Below are 12221 nucleotides of genomic sequence, written 5' to 3' on the forward strand. Positions count from 1 at the left end.
CAGATAAAAATGTAGTCTCACAGCAGTAAATGAAGATGCATAATTGGAATCAAGAAGCTTAGGATGTACAGCTTTGAAATAAATAAAAATGAAAGCTCATGCAGAGGCTGTTATGGAAATGCTCCTCTAGCATGAAACCGCTTTGCCTCTAGTGGTGAGGTTGTCTTGTCTTCCTGTCTCTGTTGCAGAGAAAGGCATTTGTTGGGAGTTTCCAATGCTGTGCTACGAGGCTTGCGTGTTGCAGGTGTCTGGTAGGAGAAAGAAGTGGAGAAATCATTTATGCAGATGAGGACTGTTTTAACCAGCTGTTTACAGTGGTTGTTTCTGTGCAGAGATGTTTCTCCAAATGTTATTTTGAAATAGGTAACCCTATTGTTGAGATGTTCAAAGAGCTGAGCCTCAGTTTTCTGTGGTCTATGTGGCCTTTGGAAGCTCCTAGTGCATAAATAAATGGGGGTGGGGGGGAATTCACGCCATTGTGGGGGGACATTTGTTTAAAAACAACATTTAATTTAATCAAAAAAGAAATAAACCTTTGTTAAACTTACAGGGCAAGTATAAGGAGGAGAGTTCATTAATTCAAATTCCCACACAGGTAGTACAATGTGATGTTAAAAGTTGGTAACTGAGTGGTGTCCTCTGATCTGATACAGCTGGAGATCTGTGAGGTGAGCTGGGACTGGTACACCAGCGTTGTTTTAGCTTAGTAGCAGATGGTGTGAGACAGTAAAGCAGTGTCTTAATTCTGCATCTGTTTTCTCCCATAAGAATCTGTTGATAAAACTGACATAAATGTGACCAACAGTAGAACCCTTTTGACTGTTACAAGCCTGCACTCAGCCACAGGGGAACTGCAGCTGCAGAAAGCCTTTGTGTTTTTAAATGTGAGGGAAAGGAACCAAACCTGTGCTGAAAGGACTGTGGGAGTAACCCCCTCTCCTCCCTACCCAAGGATACTTGTTACACTAATACTTGAACGTGTGCCTTATGGTATTCTATCTGACTAGCTATTGTGTTTTATATACCAGTTTTGAACTTTTTGGGTTTTTTTTTTGTTTGTTTGGGTTTTCTTTTTTTGATTCAGTGCAAAGTACATGTGTGAGGAGTTAATTTAATTGCCAAGACAATAAAAGCTTTTTATATTAAAAAAAAAAATCAGTTAAACAAGAGCTGTTTCTGTGGAGTCCTTCATTAGCTGTCAAACCCTGAAATACAAGTCTGGCATGTGGTCAGACTTGAGCCAGTTATTTCTCACTGCTCCCCTCTGAAACCTGGCTGCTGCAGAGACCAGACCCTGAGCACCAGTGGTACAGCTCTGCACCTGCAGGGCTGCCCCGCTTCCTACTGGGGATGGAGTTTGTCTCAACCTGTGTCCTGCAGATTATCACAGAATCATAGAATTGTTTAGGTTAGAAAAGACCTTTAAAGATCATGGTGTCCAACCATTAATGTAGCACTGCCATGTCCCTAAGCACCACATCCACACTTTTAAATACCTCCAGGGATGGTGACTCTGCTGCCTCCCTGGGCAGCCTGTTCCAGTGCTTGACAATCTTTTGGTGAAGAAATGTTTCCTAATATCCAATCTAAGCCTCCCCTGGCACAACTTGAGGCCGTTTCCTCTCGCCCTATCACTTGTTACCTGGGAGAAGAGACCGACCCCCACCTCTCTACAGCCTCCTTTCAGGTAGTTGTAGAGAGCAATAAGGTCTCCCCTCAGCCTCCTTTTCTCCAGGCTAAACAACCCCAGCTCCCTCAGATGCTCCTCACATGACTTGTTCTCCAGACCCTTCACCAGCTTCATAGGGTCAGTTCTGACAGTGAAATTTGTATCTAAGGTATGGGTGTGTGCTCAAATGCCTTTTTAGGTAGCAAGTGTGTAAGTACATGTTCTCAGCACTAAGGCCATTACTCCCCAGATGAAAACCAGGCAGTGGCAGGTGCTTGAGAGGATGAAAATAGAGGTTTGGAGCAGGCCTCGGAAATCACAGAATCCATCCCCCCCATCTGAGCTGTATTCCAGAAACTGTGAAATCTCTAATTGGCACAGTTTGTTTGTAACATCTAATGCAGGAAGATCCACAGCTTCCACAGGGAGCCCCTTCTGCTGTTCTCCCAGTCTGTGCTGTAAGCATTTACTACAGAAAGGACTGTCCAGTTTAATACTCATAAGTATTTATAAATCAAACTAGCTTCTGATCCAGCTCCAGGCACATGAAAAATAACTACTTACGTTCCAGTTTATAACATTATTACATGGTAGGTGACAGGTCTTGGCCAACTGGTCTTAGTTATTTAGTGAAGCAAAGGCAGCCTCACGGCGCTAACAAAGCAGGACATCTTGATGCTCTCTCATCGGTCTCTGTCTCACCCAATGCCTAATAAATACATCACCTGTGGCCTCATCTGGTTTGTGTCAATGTAGCTGTTAATATAGCCCAGAATTATGTGGGGGGTTTTAGTTGCAGTGATACACGATTTGTTTCTCTTTAATCAGTGGTCCAGTAGTATTCTCATTTCTTCTGCTATCTAGCTGGCCAGCCTATTATTTCCGAAACCACTTTTTTTTCCATGCTTGTTGAATTTCATCTAGGTTTCAGGCTTTTTTTTTTTTTTTCCCCAGTTTGTAAAGGTAGTTTTGTAGTTTGTGTTCTCTTGGCCAAAAACTATACAATAGTATGCAGTACTCATCTGTTATGTCAGTTGTTAAATCATGGATGAAGGCCAAAGCTCACTTGAAATGTCTCCTTGACAGCAAATTACATATGATGCAGCTTTGTCAGCAGAGATGTAGTTTCTTCAAGTTTCTTCTAGTAGTTTCTTCAAGATCCAAGCTTCTCAAAAATGAGCATGTGCATCACCATGCTGCCCAAAACCACACACTGTATTGAAATCTGTTTCTATAGGCAAGAAGCTGCTGCTGGTGCCAAAGTAAGTTAAAGTTTAAAACCCCTGCTCTGAACTACAACTATCAAAATCCTTGCTAAAGCTCAGATAGATAACTGCTTTTATGGCTGTATTACAACCAAATAAATTAATCTGGACTGACATTAATGGCTCCTGGCAAACTCCACACTGCTGCCTCGTACCGGCTCCTAGGTGTTTAAAGCTAGTAGATAGCATTAATCAAGGCATAGTCCCCAAAGCTCAGCTAGGCCAGGAACTCCTCAGGGCAGCCTCTGTCCCTTGGTCACGGGGCAGCCGAGACTCTCATCTTCCTCCAAGTCTTCCAAGGGAAGAGGAGCTCATCCCCACAGATGTTCAAGCTACCCGCACAAGCAGCATGCAGACAAGCCAGCCCACGACACGCCCTGAGTGGTCTCATCTTTATTCTCCCACAGACCAAGGGAAGGGGATATGGCTGGGTATGGACGGGGGACTCCCCACCACCCTGTTCCCCAAGTCTGCAGTGTTTGCCGTGTGTTGGCTGGATATCGGCTGTTTGTAAACAGACTGGCTTTGTCAGGCTTGGCTGCTTCAGCTCGTTACTGCAGGGGATCTCACAGAAGACTGGCCTCAGGGTTTGTATGGTCCACATCACGCCAGTAAGGAAGCAGTGAAGGAAGGGCAGACAGTTTTTTTTCCAGGCATGACCAAAGTTGTGCTGCTAGAAAGCTGTTGCCTTTTGTTGATAAATGGAGCCCATCAGACAAATAGGAAGAGAAATCCTACAGGAGAGGTTAAAACCATGTATTAATGTATTTGCTAGTTGCAAGGTCTTGAGTAATTTTTAAGTAAGTGCTTCAAAGCCAGCTGGTATATATACTGGTTTTATTTTTCACCATTTGTATTAAAATATTAAGAGAATGTTCTGATGGCCAAAGTCACCACTATTCAGCAGGAAAAGATGACGAGATTAAGTGATGCAATCAAAATATTGAGTCTACTGCACTACTGAACAGTCTACTGCACCAGAAGTGCAGGAAAGAGAAAACATTCAGTGTCTGAACTGGAGTTACCTGTTTACGGCAAGTCTGCAGTCTCTGTCACATGGACTAGTTTGGGTATTTGGTCAGAAGCATCAGCGAGGTACCCATTGAAGTTAGCCCAACGCTCTGCCATGGGTTGGACTAGGCACCTCCAGGGGCCCCTTCCAACCTAAACTACTCCATGATTCAAAGTCCAAGGAAAAGGTTATTTACATGTAATGCACCCAGGGGACATTTCCTAACCAAGTATCACGGTCAGGTTGTATTAAGCTTTATTTCTTCCAGCCCAGTATGAAGCATTCTGGATTACTTTTTTCCTTCCCCAAAATGTGACTTGGATCTACTTTGTATCATGTCAGTGATAATGCAGCGCTACAGGTTCCTCTACGCTAAGTTATGCATTTCACAATTCATGACAGTTTCAAAGTCTTTCCCATGATATCATACCTGATTTTTCTGCATCAGTGTCCAGAGGTCGAGTACATCAGTTCCACAGTCCCTAGCTACCTGAACACAGGCCTGGGCGTATTCCCCAGTGGTGGCATTGCGGCGATTTAATTTGTCACCTATCAGACACAAAGAAAACATTTAGCAATCACGACTGACCCAGTTTGATTTCCATCTTCTGTGGCAAACAGGATGCGTATCAGTTTGTTACACCAGCAGACATAACCAATTACAAACCAAACCCAAAGCACCTCAATTTAAGTGGCTGGCAGCTATAGGTCGTTTAGTCTCTTTCAGGGCACCTTTTGTTTTTGAGGCATTTGAAAATATGTTTCTTGTTAACAGATGTGTAACAGGTGAAAGAGGCAACGGCAACAAGCATGCAGCGTAATGCTTATTCTGTGGTGCTCACAGTTTTCACCTTCTGTCAAACTTCAGGTGAAATCAGTGCACAGATTTAAAACTCTTCATACACCTGCTACTAGCATGTAGCATAGAGTTAAGTAAATGTAAATCTATTTACAAGCTTGCCTTCCGCTTCCTGGATGACATCAGATGTTTAGCTTCTCCTTACAGTAGTTTACTCATTGTAACATGCTGGTGAAACTGGGGTACATGGAGGTGCAAAGCTTTACCAGCACTCGTGACTGCTACATTTGTGCGTGCAGTTACACTGGGAGCTCGACTTTGAGTACGTGCTCAATGCCAGCTACTGTAAGCCAGCAGTTTTGCATGGAGCACAGTGAAACTTTGGGACAGGATATTATGAAGTTATGCTGTTTGGTTTTTTTATTAATGGGACCTATAATGCAATTCATCAACTCCTAGTCTACTCCCTCCTTGCATCTGATGATTCCCACTTCTTCACACTGCCACCTCTTTCCTCCCATCATTTCTTTTCATCATAAAAATATCCTCTGCAGCCTCACCGGTCCTTCCCCACCATGGTATGTTTCCAAACTCTTGCTTCAACTTTCTTCCAGGTTCAACTCTCCCATAGACTGAGCAGCCCTTCAGCTCATTCAACCTCCACCGCACAGAGCTCCCTTTGTTGCCAAGTTCCCTGTTTTGATCACAACCTCACCTCCCCAGGTGAGGTCCTGCAGTCCTGTCCTTTTTCCCTTTCTATGACTTCTAATCTAGCAGAGTTGATAATTTCTTATTCTCCCTTTGCTTTTTCTTTCATCGTTAGGATTCCTGCTCGACTGTTTCATCTCCTCCTCCATTCTGGAAACACACAAACATATGCCCACTCTCAGTGTGCAGCTCTGCAGGAGCTGGGTCTATAAGCTAAGTAAGAGCTGCAGCCAAAGGAAGCTCAGAGAATATGGTGGTCCCCTGTGGGACCAAGGAGGCAACCTAGTGATTTACCCTGACCTCTGCATGTACCCACTCAGCTTGGGAAGGAGGACAGCCAACAGTGGGGAGCAATGGTTTAGGGGATACTCAGAGATGCCAAATGCATCTGGGGCGGTGGGACTCACTTGAAGGAGCTGCCTGTTGCATTGGTGAGGCCAATGTCTACCACCTACAAAAATTCATGGCTAATGGGAGACCCACAGTGACTGGAAGAAGGTTAACGTTATACCCACTTTTAAGAAAGGCAAGGAAAAGGACCTCGGGAACTGTTGATCACTCGGCCTCACCTCAGTGCTGGGAAAGATAGTGGAGGTACCTCCTCTTGGGATTCATTTCCAAACACATGAAGGACAAGAAGGAACTATCAACAAAAATTTAGCAAAGCCAGACAGTGCAACCCAATTGCCTTCTGCAATGAAATGATGGCTATACAGATGACAAAGAGCAGCTCTGATTTTAAGGGCTTTGACTCTCTCTCCCACAGCACTCTCATTTGGAAGCCAATGAGAGTTCCTTTTCTCCGCTTTTCGTGCTGCTTTTCACACCTGGATGAATGCTCCTGTGAACATGATCATCCTCATGTTTCACATCTCTCCTTTGCTCTGTTATCTCTCTGTCAAAACTAGAAATAAGCAGAACATTTCTCCTGGATACTGGTTGAGGACAGATGATCTGATACTGCTGCTTACTGTGGTCCACGGTCTGAGATCACTCTGTCTTTTGTTCCACCCCTAGACAGCAATCTCTTTTAGACAGATGCTGGCAGATTCAACACTCTAAATGCAAGTTTCCTCCGTCCCTACCCATAAAAAGGATAGCTTTAAGATGAAAATGAACTAGCAACAGTTAAAAAGTGTTACTTGATAGCTAGGAGCCAGATAAGCAGTATTCATGGTGTGCTCACCTAACAGATCTTCAAAAGGACAATACGGGTGCATGTTTTGCCAAACTACGGCTGTAGCAGCTTTAGTAGGAGCTGGGCATGCACACCAGGAAAGGCTGCTCTGCGCCTGACCTATCCCTTACGCCCTATCCAAGGATCTGCTACTGTCACATCTACAGTACTGGCCATGTCTGATGTTCGATCTGACCTGCTACAGCTGCTACTGTCTTACATAATTTGTGAGTATTACTCTAAGACTTTCTCTCCTTTTCCAACTGAAATATAAAAACTACCCTGCTGGATGAGACTGAAAGCCCATATAGTCCAAAATCTGTTTTGCACAGTGATCACTGCCACACAGCAAAGATCCCTAATGGAAAGTCATGCAATAACATAGTCTAATTTAATGCAGTTTAAACACGAGGTCACCTTCAAAATGTTACCGCTTTGACTGAGTACACAACTCAGGATACGCAATGCCACCGAAATCTGAGAAAACCTTGCAAATACTAAGGTGACAGCTCTGTGTGTACCTGAATCTAACTCAAGTCTTTTACAAATGTGCAAGAACTGGGCAAGCTGTCCAAATGGAAAAGTGGACATGCTCTCAGGAGGCACAGACTGTTGCTGCTAGAGTCAGTGGGATTATGGCAATTTCCACCAGCTGAGTAACAGAAAGTAAGCAGTGCTGTTATGTCTCTATTTTTAGAGTTAGCTTGAACAATGTAATGAGAAATCATTTAATCATCTTTTGCTTCTTTTTCAGGTACTTTTATTAGCATCCTTAGAATATTATATTCTCTGGGGGATTTTTAAATTTAAAATAAACCTGGCTAGGATATTACTGCTTATCTAGATAGATGTGAAATATGCTGTGACTATTATAAAATTTTCTAAGGCACACAATGCCAAAATTTCTTCCATTACTCATGTTATTTTGGAAGCTGCTAGGACATGACGTAGTCTGCCTACAACATCTCAGCAAAACCTATGTTCTCAAAGGGCAGCCACTTCCATCAGTTTTATGCATGAACGGATCAATCAACACTTTCAGAAGGATGTTACTAATTAGTTGGTAGTTACTCCACAAGCTTATCCAAAAGCTATTTAGCAAAACAGCTAGCAGTCCTTTTCCACCAACTCGAAGAACACGACTGCAATCTGGCACAAGCATGAAGCTAATAATCTGTCAGCCTGGGACCAGCAACTTACACTCTGCCAGTAAAATGCAGAAATTCTGCCCATGCGTATCATTCTTTTACCTTTGGCAAGACACGTCTTTTCCCAAGCTGATTCCTGAAGAGGTGGTGGCGTTATCAAAATAATCCTGTCTTCAGTAACGTCTACTGACTTCAGATACTGTATCATGCTCTTTAAGTTTGCAGCATATTCCTCCAAAGGAACATGTTGCTTAGGGTTCAGATCTGTTAGATGGGGATGGAGCACATGCATTAGCGATGTTAAACTGCTTACAGATTTACTGCACAACATAATGTGCTTTTTACACAGCGTATGAATGCGGGCACTCATTTTCAGTAAGCAGTTCACCTCAACCATTGATTCTGGAGGTGGTGTGGGAAAATACTGTTCCTCAATATGCAAAGCAGACAAATGAAGAGTTTAAACACAGCGCTTCCAACTAATACAAATGAGGGACAGCGGAAAAGAAATCACCTTTTTTTTTCAAAGATGCTTTGTCTTGCAACTCTGTATCTTAGTATTAGATCACATAATCACCTCAAACTTCACCTGAAACAAAAGCTAAGATTTTTCACTACCTTGGATGCAGAGAAAAATTTCAAAATTCCCATGGACGTACAGACAGTCCTTCATGCACTGAGGTTATCATTTTGATTAGACTAGCTCTGCATGCTGCTCTGCTTATCTTAAAGAGAATCCAAATACTACCTTCCCTCATTTCCTCAACCCATCTGCCAAGAACCCATCAGACTGCTTTAAAGGCAGAAAAATCAGCTAGATGCCCAACTCCAATTTTAGGTAATGGATATATGACTAATTCTTGAGCACCTTGAAATTTACTTTTAATATTAAAACTTGGTGAGAGGGAGAAAAATAGAAGGCACTGCATGGTTTAAATACAAATAAAATGACTGAAAACAATCCACTGTAAAAATGAAAAAAGGGCAATTGCTTCACAGAGAAGTGGCAGGAAAAGTCTGTGTAATATTCTGCCTTTTCTGCTAAACTGTAAAACTGTCTTAAGAGAATGGGCCACAGAAAAAAAAAGACAAGCTACTGTACCTTTCAAAGCACTGTCATTGGCTCCAAAGAAAATAGTAACCACAACAGTACTCTCAGCACCAGTACTTTTACTGATCAGTCTTGGAAGGATCAATTTTGCCCACCTGGTGTTGTACCCCGAAAGCCCACGGTTCACAACATCACATTTTCTGAAACAAAGACACATATCAAAAAGAACATCTCTCCTCTGCCCACCAGACCAAAACTTAGGAAGTTTTGAACCATTCTGTCAGGATACCTGCCTCCGTCCGTCTCAGAAACAATGAGATGTCACAGGAGTTTTCAGTGGGATTATAACTTTAGGTTTTGAAAGTGCACCCACAGATTGCACGTGTAGTATTTACCTGTCATTTAAACTATGAACTAGAACAACAATCTTGACAATCACCAAGGTTTTTTTTCTTTCCACTCAAGCTCTGAGTGGAAAGAAACACCCAGTGAGTATTTCCACCAGTACTGGGCAGGTTACCACTAAGGCAGTTCTACTTCAATAAATAAATAAATGTTAATAAAAAAATATACACTGAATATTAACTTGTGTTGGTTTTCTTTTAGAAAAGCTGCACAACTTCTTGCATGCTAGAAATCACTTTTGAAATTTAAGCTCTTACCTGACCAGTCTCTCAGCAAGGGATGCCCCCCAGCCATTTTCCTGGAAGGAGAACTGACAGCAAGGAACACGGTTAGACCCTCACTGGAAGAACTCCCTCCCCAGCCCATCAGTCCCACCACTAGCACCTTCCCTCATCAAAATCTTTTTGTGCACTGCTGCAGCAGTACTTCCTCCCTCTCAGCCTGCCCTGTCCCTGCAGAGGTCAAACAGCCCTGGTCTTACCTAGACACACGACTGGCATCAGAGGCAACGTGGGACCATACCTACAGAGGGATGGACCCTTCGTAATCAAAACTGACTGCTGTCAAGTTATAGTTTCATTTTGGCTGGTGAGGCTTCCCCGCCCGCTCCATTTTCTACTTTATTTCTAAGATCCTTTCACTGTGCCTTCGTTCTGGAGAGCACCTCTCAAAAATCCTCTCTCCACATGCTGCTTCGGAGTGCAGTTCAATACCTACCTCTCCTAGTAGTGGAAAAATTAATCCCTTCTCATTCCCGCTGCTGCACCATCTTCCCTGTTACAACGCTCCGCCTGTTTACAGAGCTGCACAGTGAGTTGGTTTAAATAACCGATCTCCCATTAAAGATAAGCTCTGTCTTTTGCCAAATCTTTTTTCATCAGAGCAGCTCTGTGACCCACTCCACCATGCAACCCATGCAACAGAAGGCAGGGACCCAAAATGAACACTAAAAAGCTAGTACTGGCTCAAAGGTGATGTTCACCAAGCCACGGTCCAGTCACGTCCATGCAGCACATGTCTCTGGGGCGGGTGAGCTCGACGCAGGGAGCTGCACCGAAGGGACACACCAGGAGCCGGGTCAGGGAGGAGTGCAGGGGTCACTACAGACAGCAGGCTGTCCTCCCTGTCTGGAAAATGCCACTGCTGCCAAAATACCACAAGCTACGCTTTTACCAGATCACACTTCTAACATAGGAACTTTAAGGATTTCTGCAAAAAGGCTCTGAATCTCATAAAAGACCATCAGGCATGAAAGCTCCTGAAACACTCTCGTGGGACGTCCGACAGGGACATAACCGTGCCGGGCCACACTCCCATTTCACCGGTCTCCTTCCCGCCTCATGGTACCAGGGAACGATCCCCGCCACCCGCCAGGCCGGCCGGCCTCTGTCCAAGCCGGCCTCCCCGGCTGCCCGACGGCAGGCTGCCACGGCGGCTGGCCCGGCAGGGCGGGCGGCAGCCCCTGAGGAGAGCGGCTCGCAGGGGTCCCCGCCATCCCGCCTGACACGCTGCTCCTGCGCCAGCCGAGGTGGGGACCGGCCGGCGAGGCGAGGCTGGGGGCCACGCTGCCCCACACGAGGACACACACATCCCCTCCCGCTGCAGCCGCCCGGCTGCTCGTTCTTCCTTAAAAATTAATAATAAGCAAAGCCCCGTGCTTGGCACAGGCGCCCAGTCTAACGCCGGACCGCAGCTGGCGCGGCGTTCAAGGCAAACCGGGGCGCAGACCGCAGGCTGCCGCTCCCGGTACGAGGAACTGGGATGTTTATGGGGCTCCGGAGCTCCACGCGGGAACAGAGGGGGGCCACCGGCCCCGCGCGGGGCCCACGGCGGCGTGGAGACCCCGTCGGGCCCGCAGCCGGGGGCAGCGGCGCGGCCCCTGAGAGGCTGCCGCCGGGCCGCTACCTCAGTGATGGAATCTCCGAAGAGGACGACGCGGGGCCACAGCAGGAGCCGCCCGCGGGCGCCCGCCTCCGCCAGCGCCATGGCCGCCGCCGGACGTCCGCCAGAAGCAGGGGGAGGAGGAGGCTGCGCCGCTTCCTCTGCGGCGGGAAACGGAGCCGCCGCGGCTCGCCCCGATTAGATCCGCATTAAAAACCGGCTTCAAGTTGCAGCACCGCCAGTTTTATTGCTTTCCCCCCTCTGTAAAAGGCTTATTACTGGAAGTGAAGTACATCCTCCTGCGGCGCCGGCGGGCCTGGAGAAGAGGACGCAGGGCCGCAACCTCCTACACAGCCGCGGCTGTGGGCGGGAGAGCCGGCCCGCCGGGAGCAGGGCACGGGAACAGGGAAGGACGATGTTGGGGACCTAACCCACTGACACGTTTAAACACCCCCCCCAACCCCCCCCTTACATTGACTGCAAGCACATTGAAAAAAACTTGCATCATTTTAAAAATAAGACTTTTATCTGTTCCAAAGAGAGACTTCCTTTTTAAGAAAATCTCCTTTAAAAGACTTCATACTCTTAGCTCATGATAAACAATTCGGGTAGGAAAGCTGTCCCTAATTCTGCTAATACTAATAATACACTAATTCTGCTAATACAAATACACTAATACTGCTATAAAGATTATCACGTACCAATTTAATCAGCTGAGAAAAGGGGAAAAAAGTTGTGTGTACAAGGGAAAAACAATGTTCTCTTGTAGAAAAATCACTTTCTGTGGACGTATTTCAGCATGATTTACTGCTCGGCAACAACCCCAGCTAACTCTTGAGTATCACATTTGTATTTGAAATTCCTCTCCACACACTGCAGTTTCTGATACCCCATTTTCCCCGGTCCAGGAAGACTACTTCACCAGCACTGAGTGACAGAAATAGTGGCGGGAGCCATTTGCACTTGAGGTTGTTACAGGTCATAAGCACTGACTTCGCTTAAAGCTGATGTTGTTCATCTAGTCCAGCTAACGGCAATGCCTGCATACAAAGTTTTAAAGCTCCAGCTAACCCCAGTATGCAAACATGGATTCCAATTTAAATGTG

At 45.5% G+C, this 12221-nt stretch overlaps 1 protein-coding gene across 1 annotated transcript; it reads right to left on the reverse strand.

The window, feature by feature from the left end:
• Positions 1-3311: 3311 nt before the first annotated feature.
• On the reverse strand, positions 3312-11349 carry IAH1 (isoamyl acetate hydrolyzing esterase 1 (putative)). The gene is made up of 6 exons (XM_075497973.1): positions 11140-11349; positions 9492-9544; positions 8881-9029; positions 7881-8042; positions 4377-4495; positions 3312-3668 (listed from the first exon to the last, which is right to left on the reverse strand). Exons 1-6 carry the CDS (start codon positions 11218-11220, stop codon positions 3501-3503), a joined length of 732 nt encoding a protein of 243 aa, XP_075354088.1. The 5' UTR covers positions 11221-11349; the 3' UTR covers positions 3312-3500.
• Between the last annotated feature and the right edge of the window lie 872 nt (positions 11350-12221).

The sequence above is a fragment of the Mycteria americana genome, chromosome 3 (genome assembly GCF_035582795.1).
Source record: "Mycteria americana isolate JAX WOST 10 ecotype Jacksonville Zoo and Gardens chromosome 3, USCA_MyAme_1.0, whole genome shotgun sequence".
Lineage (NCBI taxonomy): Eukaryota > Metazoa > Chordata > Aves > Ciconiiformes > Ciconiidae > Mycteria > Mycteria americana.

Excerpts from the sequence above, each read along its gene's own strand:
- IAH1 (XM_075497973.1), bottom strand. The coding sequence starts at position 11,220 with ATGGCGCTGGCGGAGGCGGGCGCCCGCGGGCGGCTCCTGCTGTGGCCC. Across the intron at positions 9,030-9,491 it reads CTTGCTGAGAGACTGGTCAG|AAAATGTGATGTTGTGAACC; the intron begins GTAAGAGCTTAA and ends TCTTTGTTTCAG. Across the intron at positions 4,496-7,880 it reads AAAGACGTGTCTTGCCAAAG|GTGACAAATTAAATCGCCGC; the intron begins GTAAAAGAATGA and ends TGTGTCTGATAG.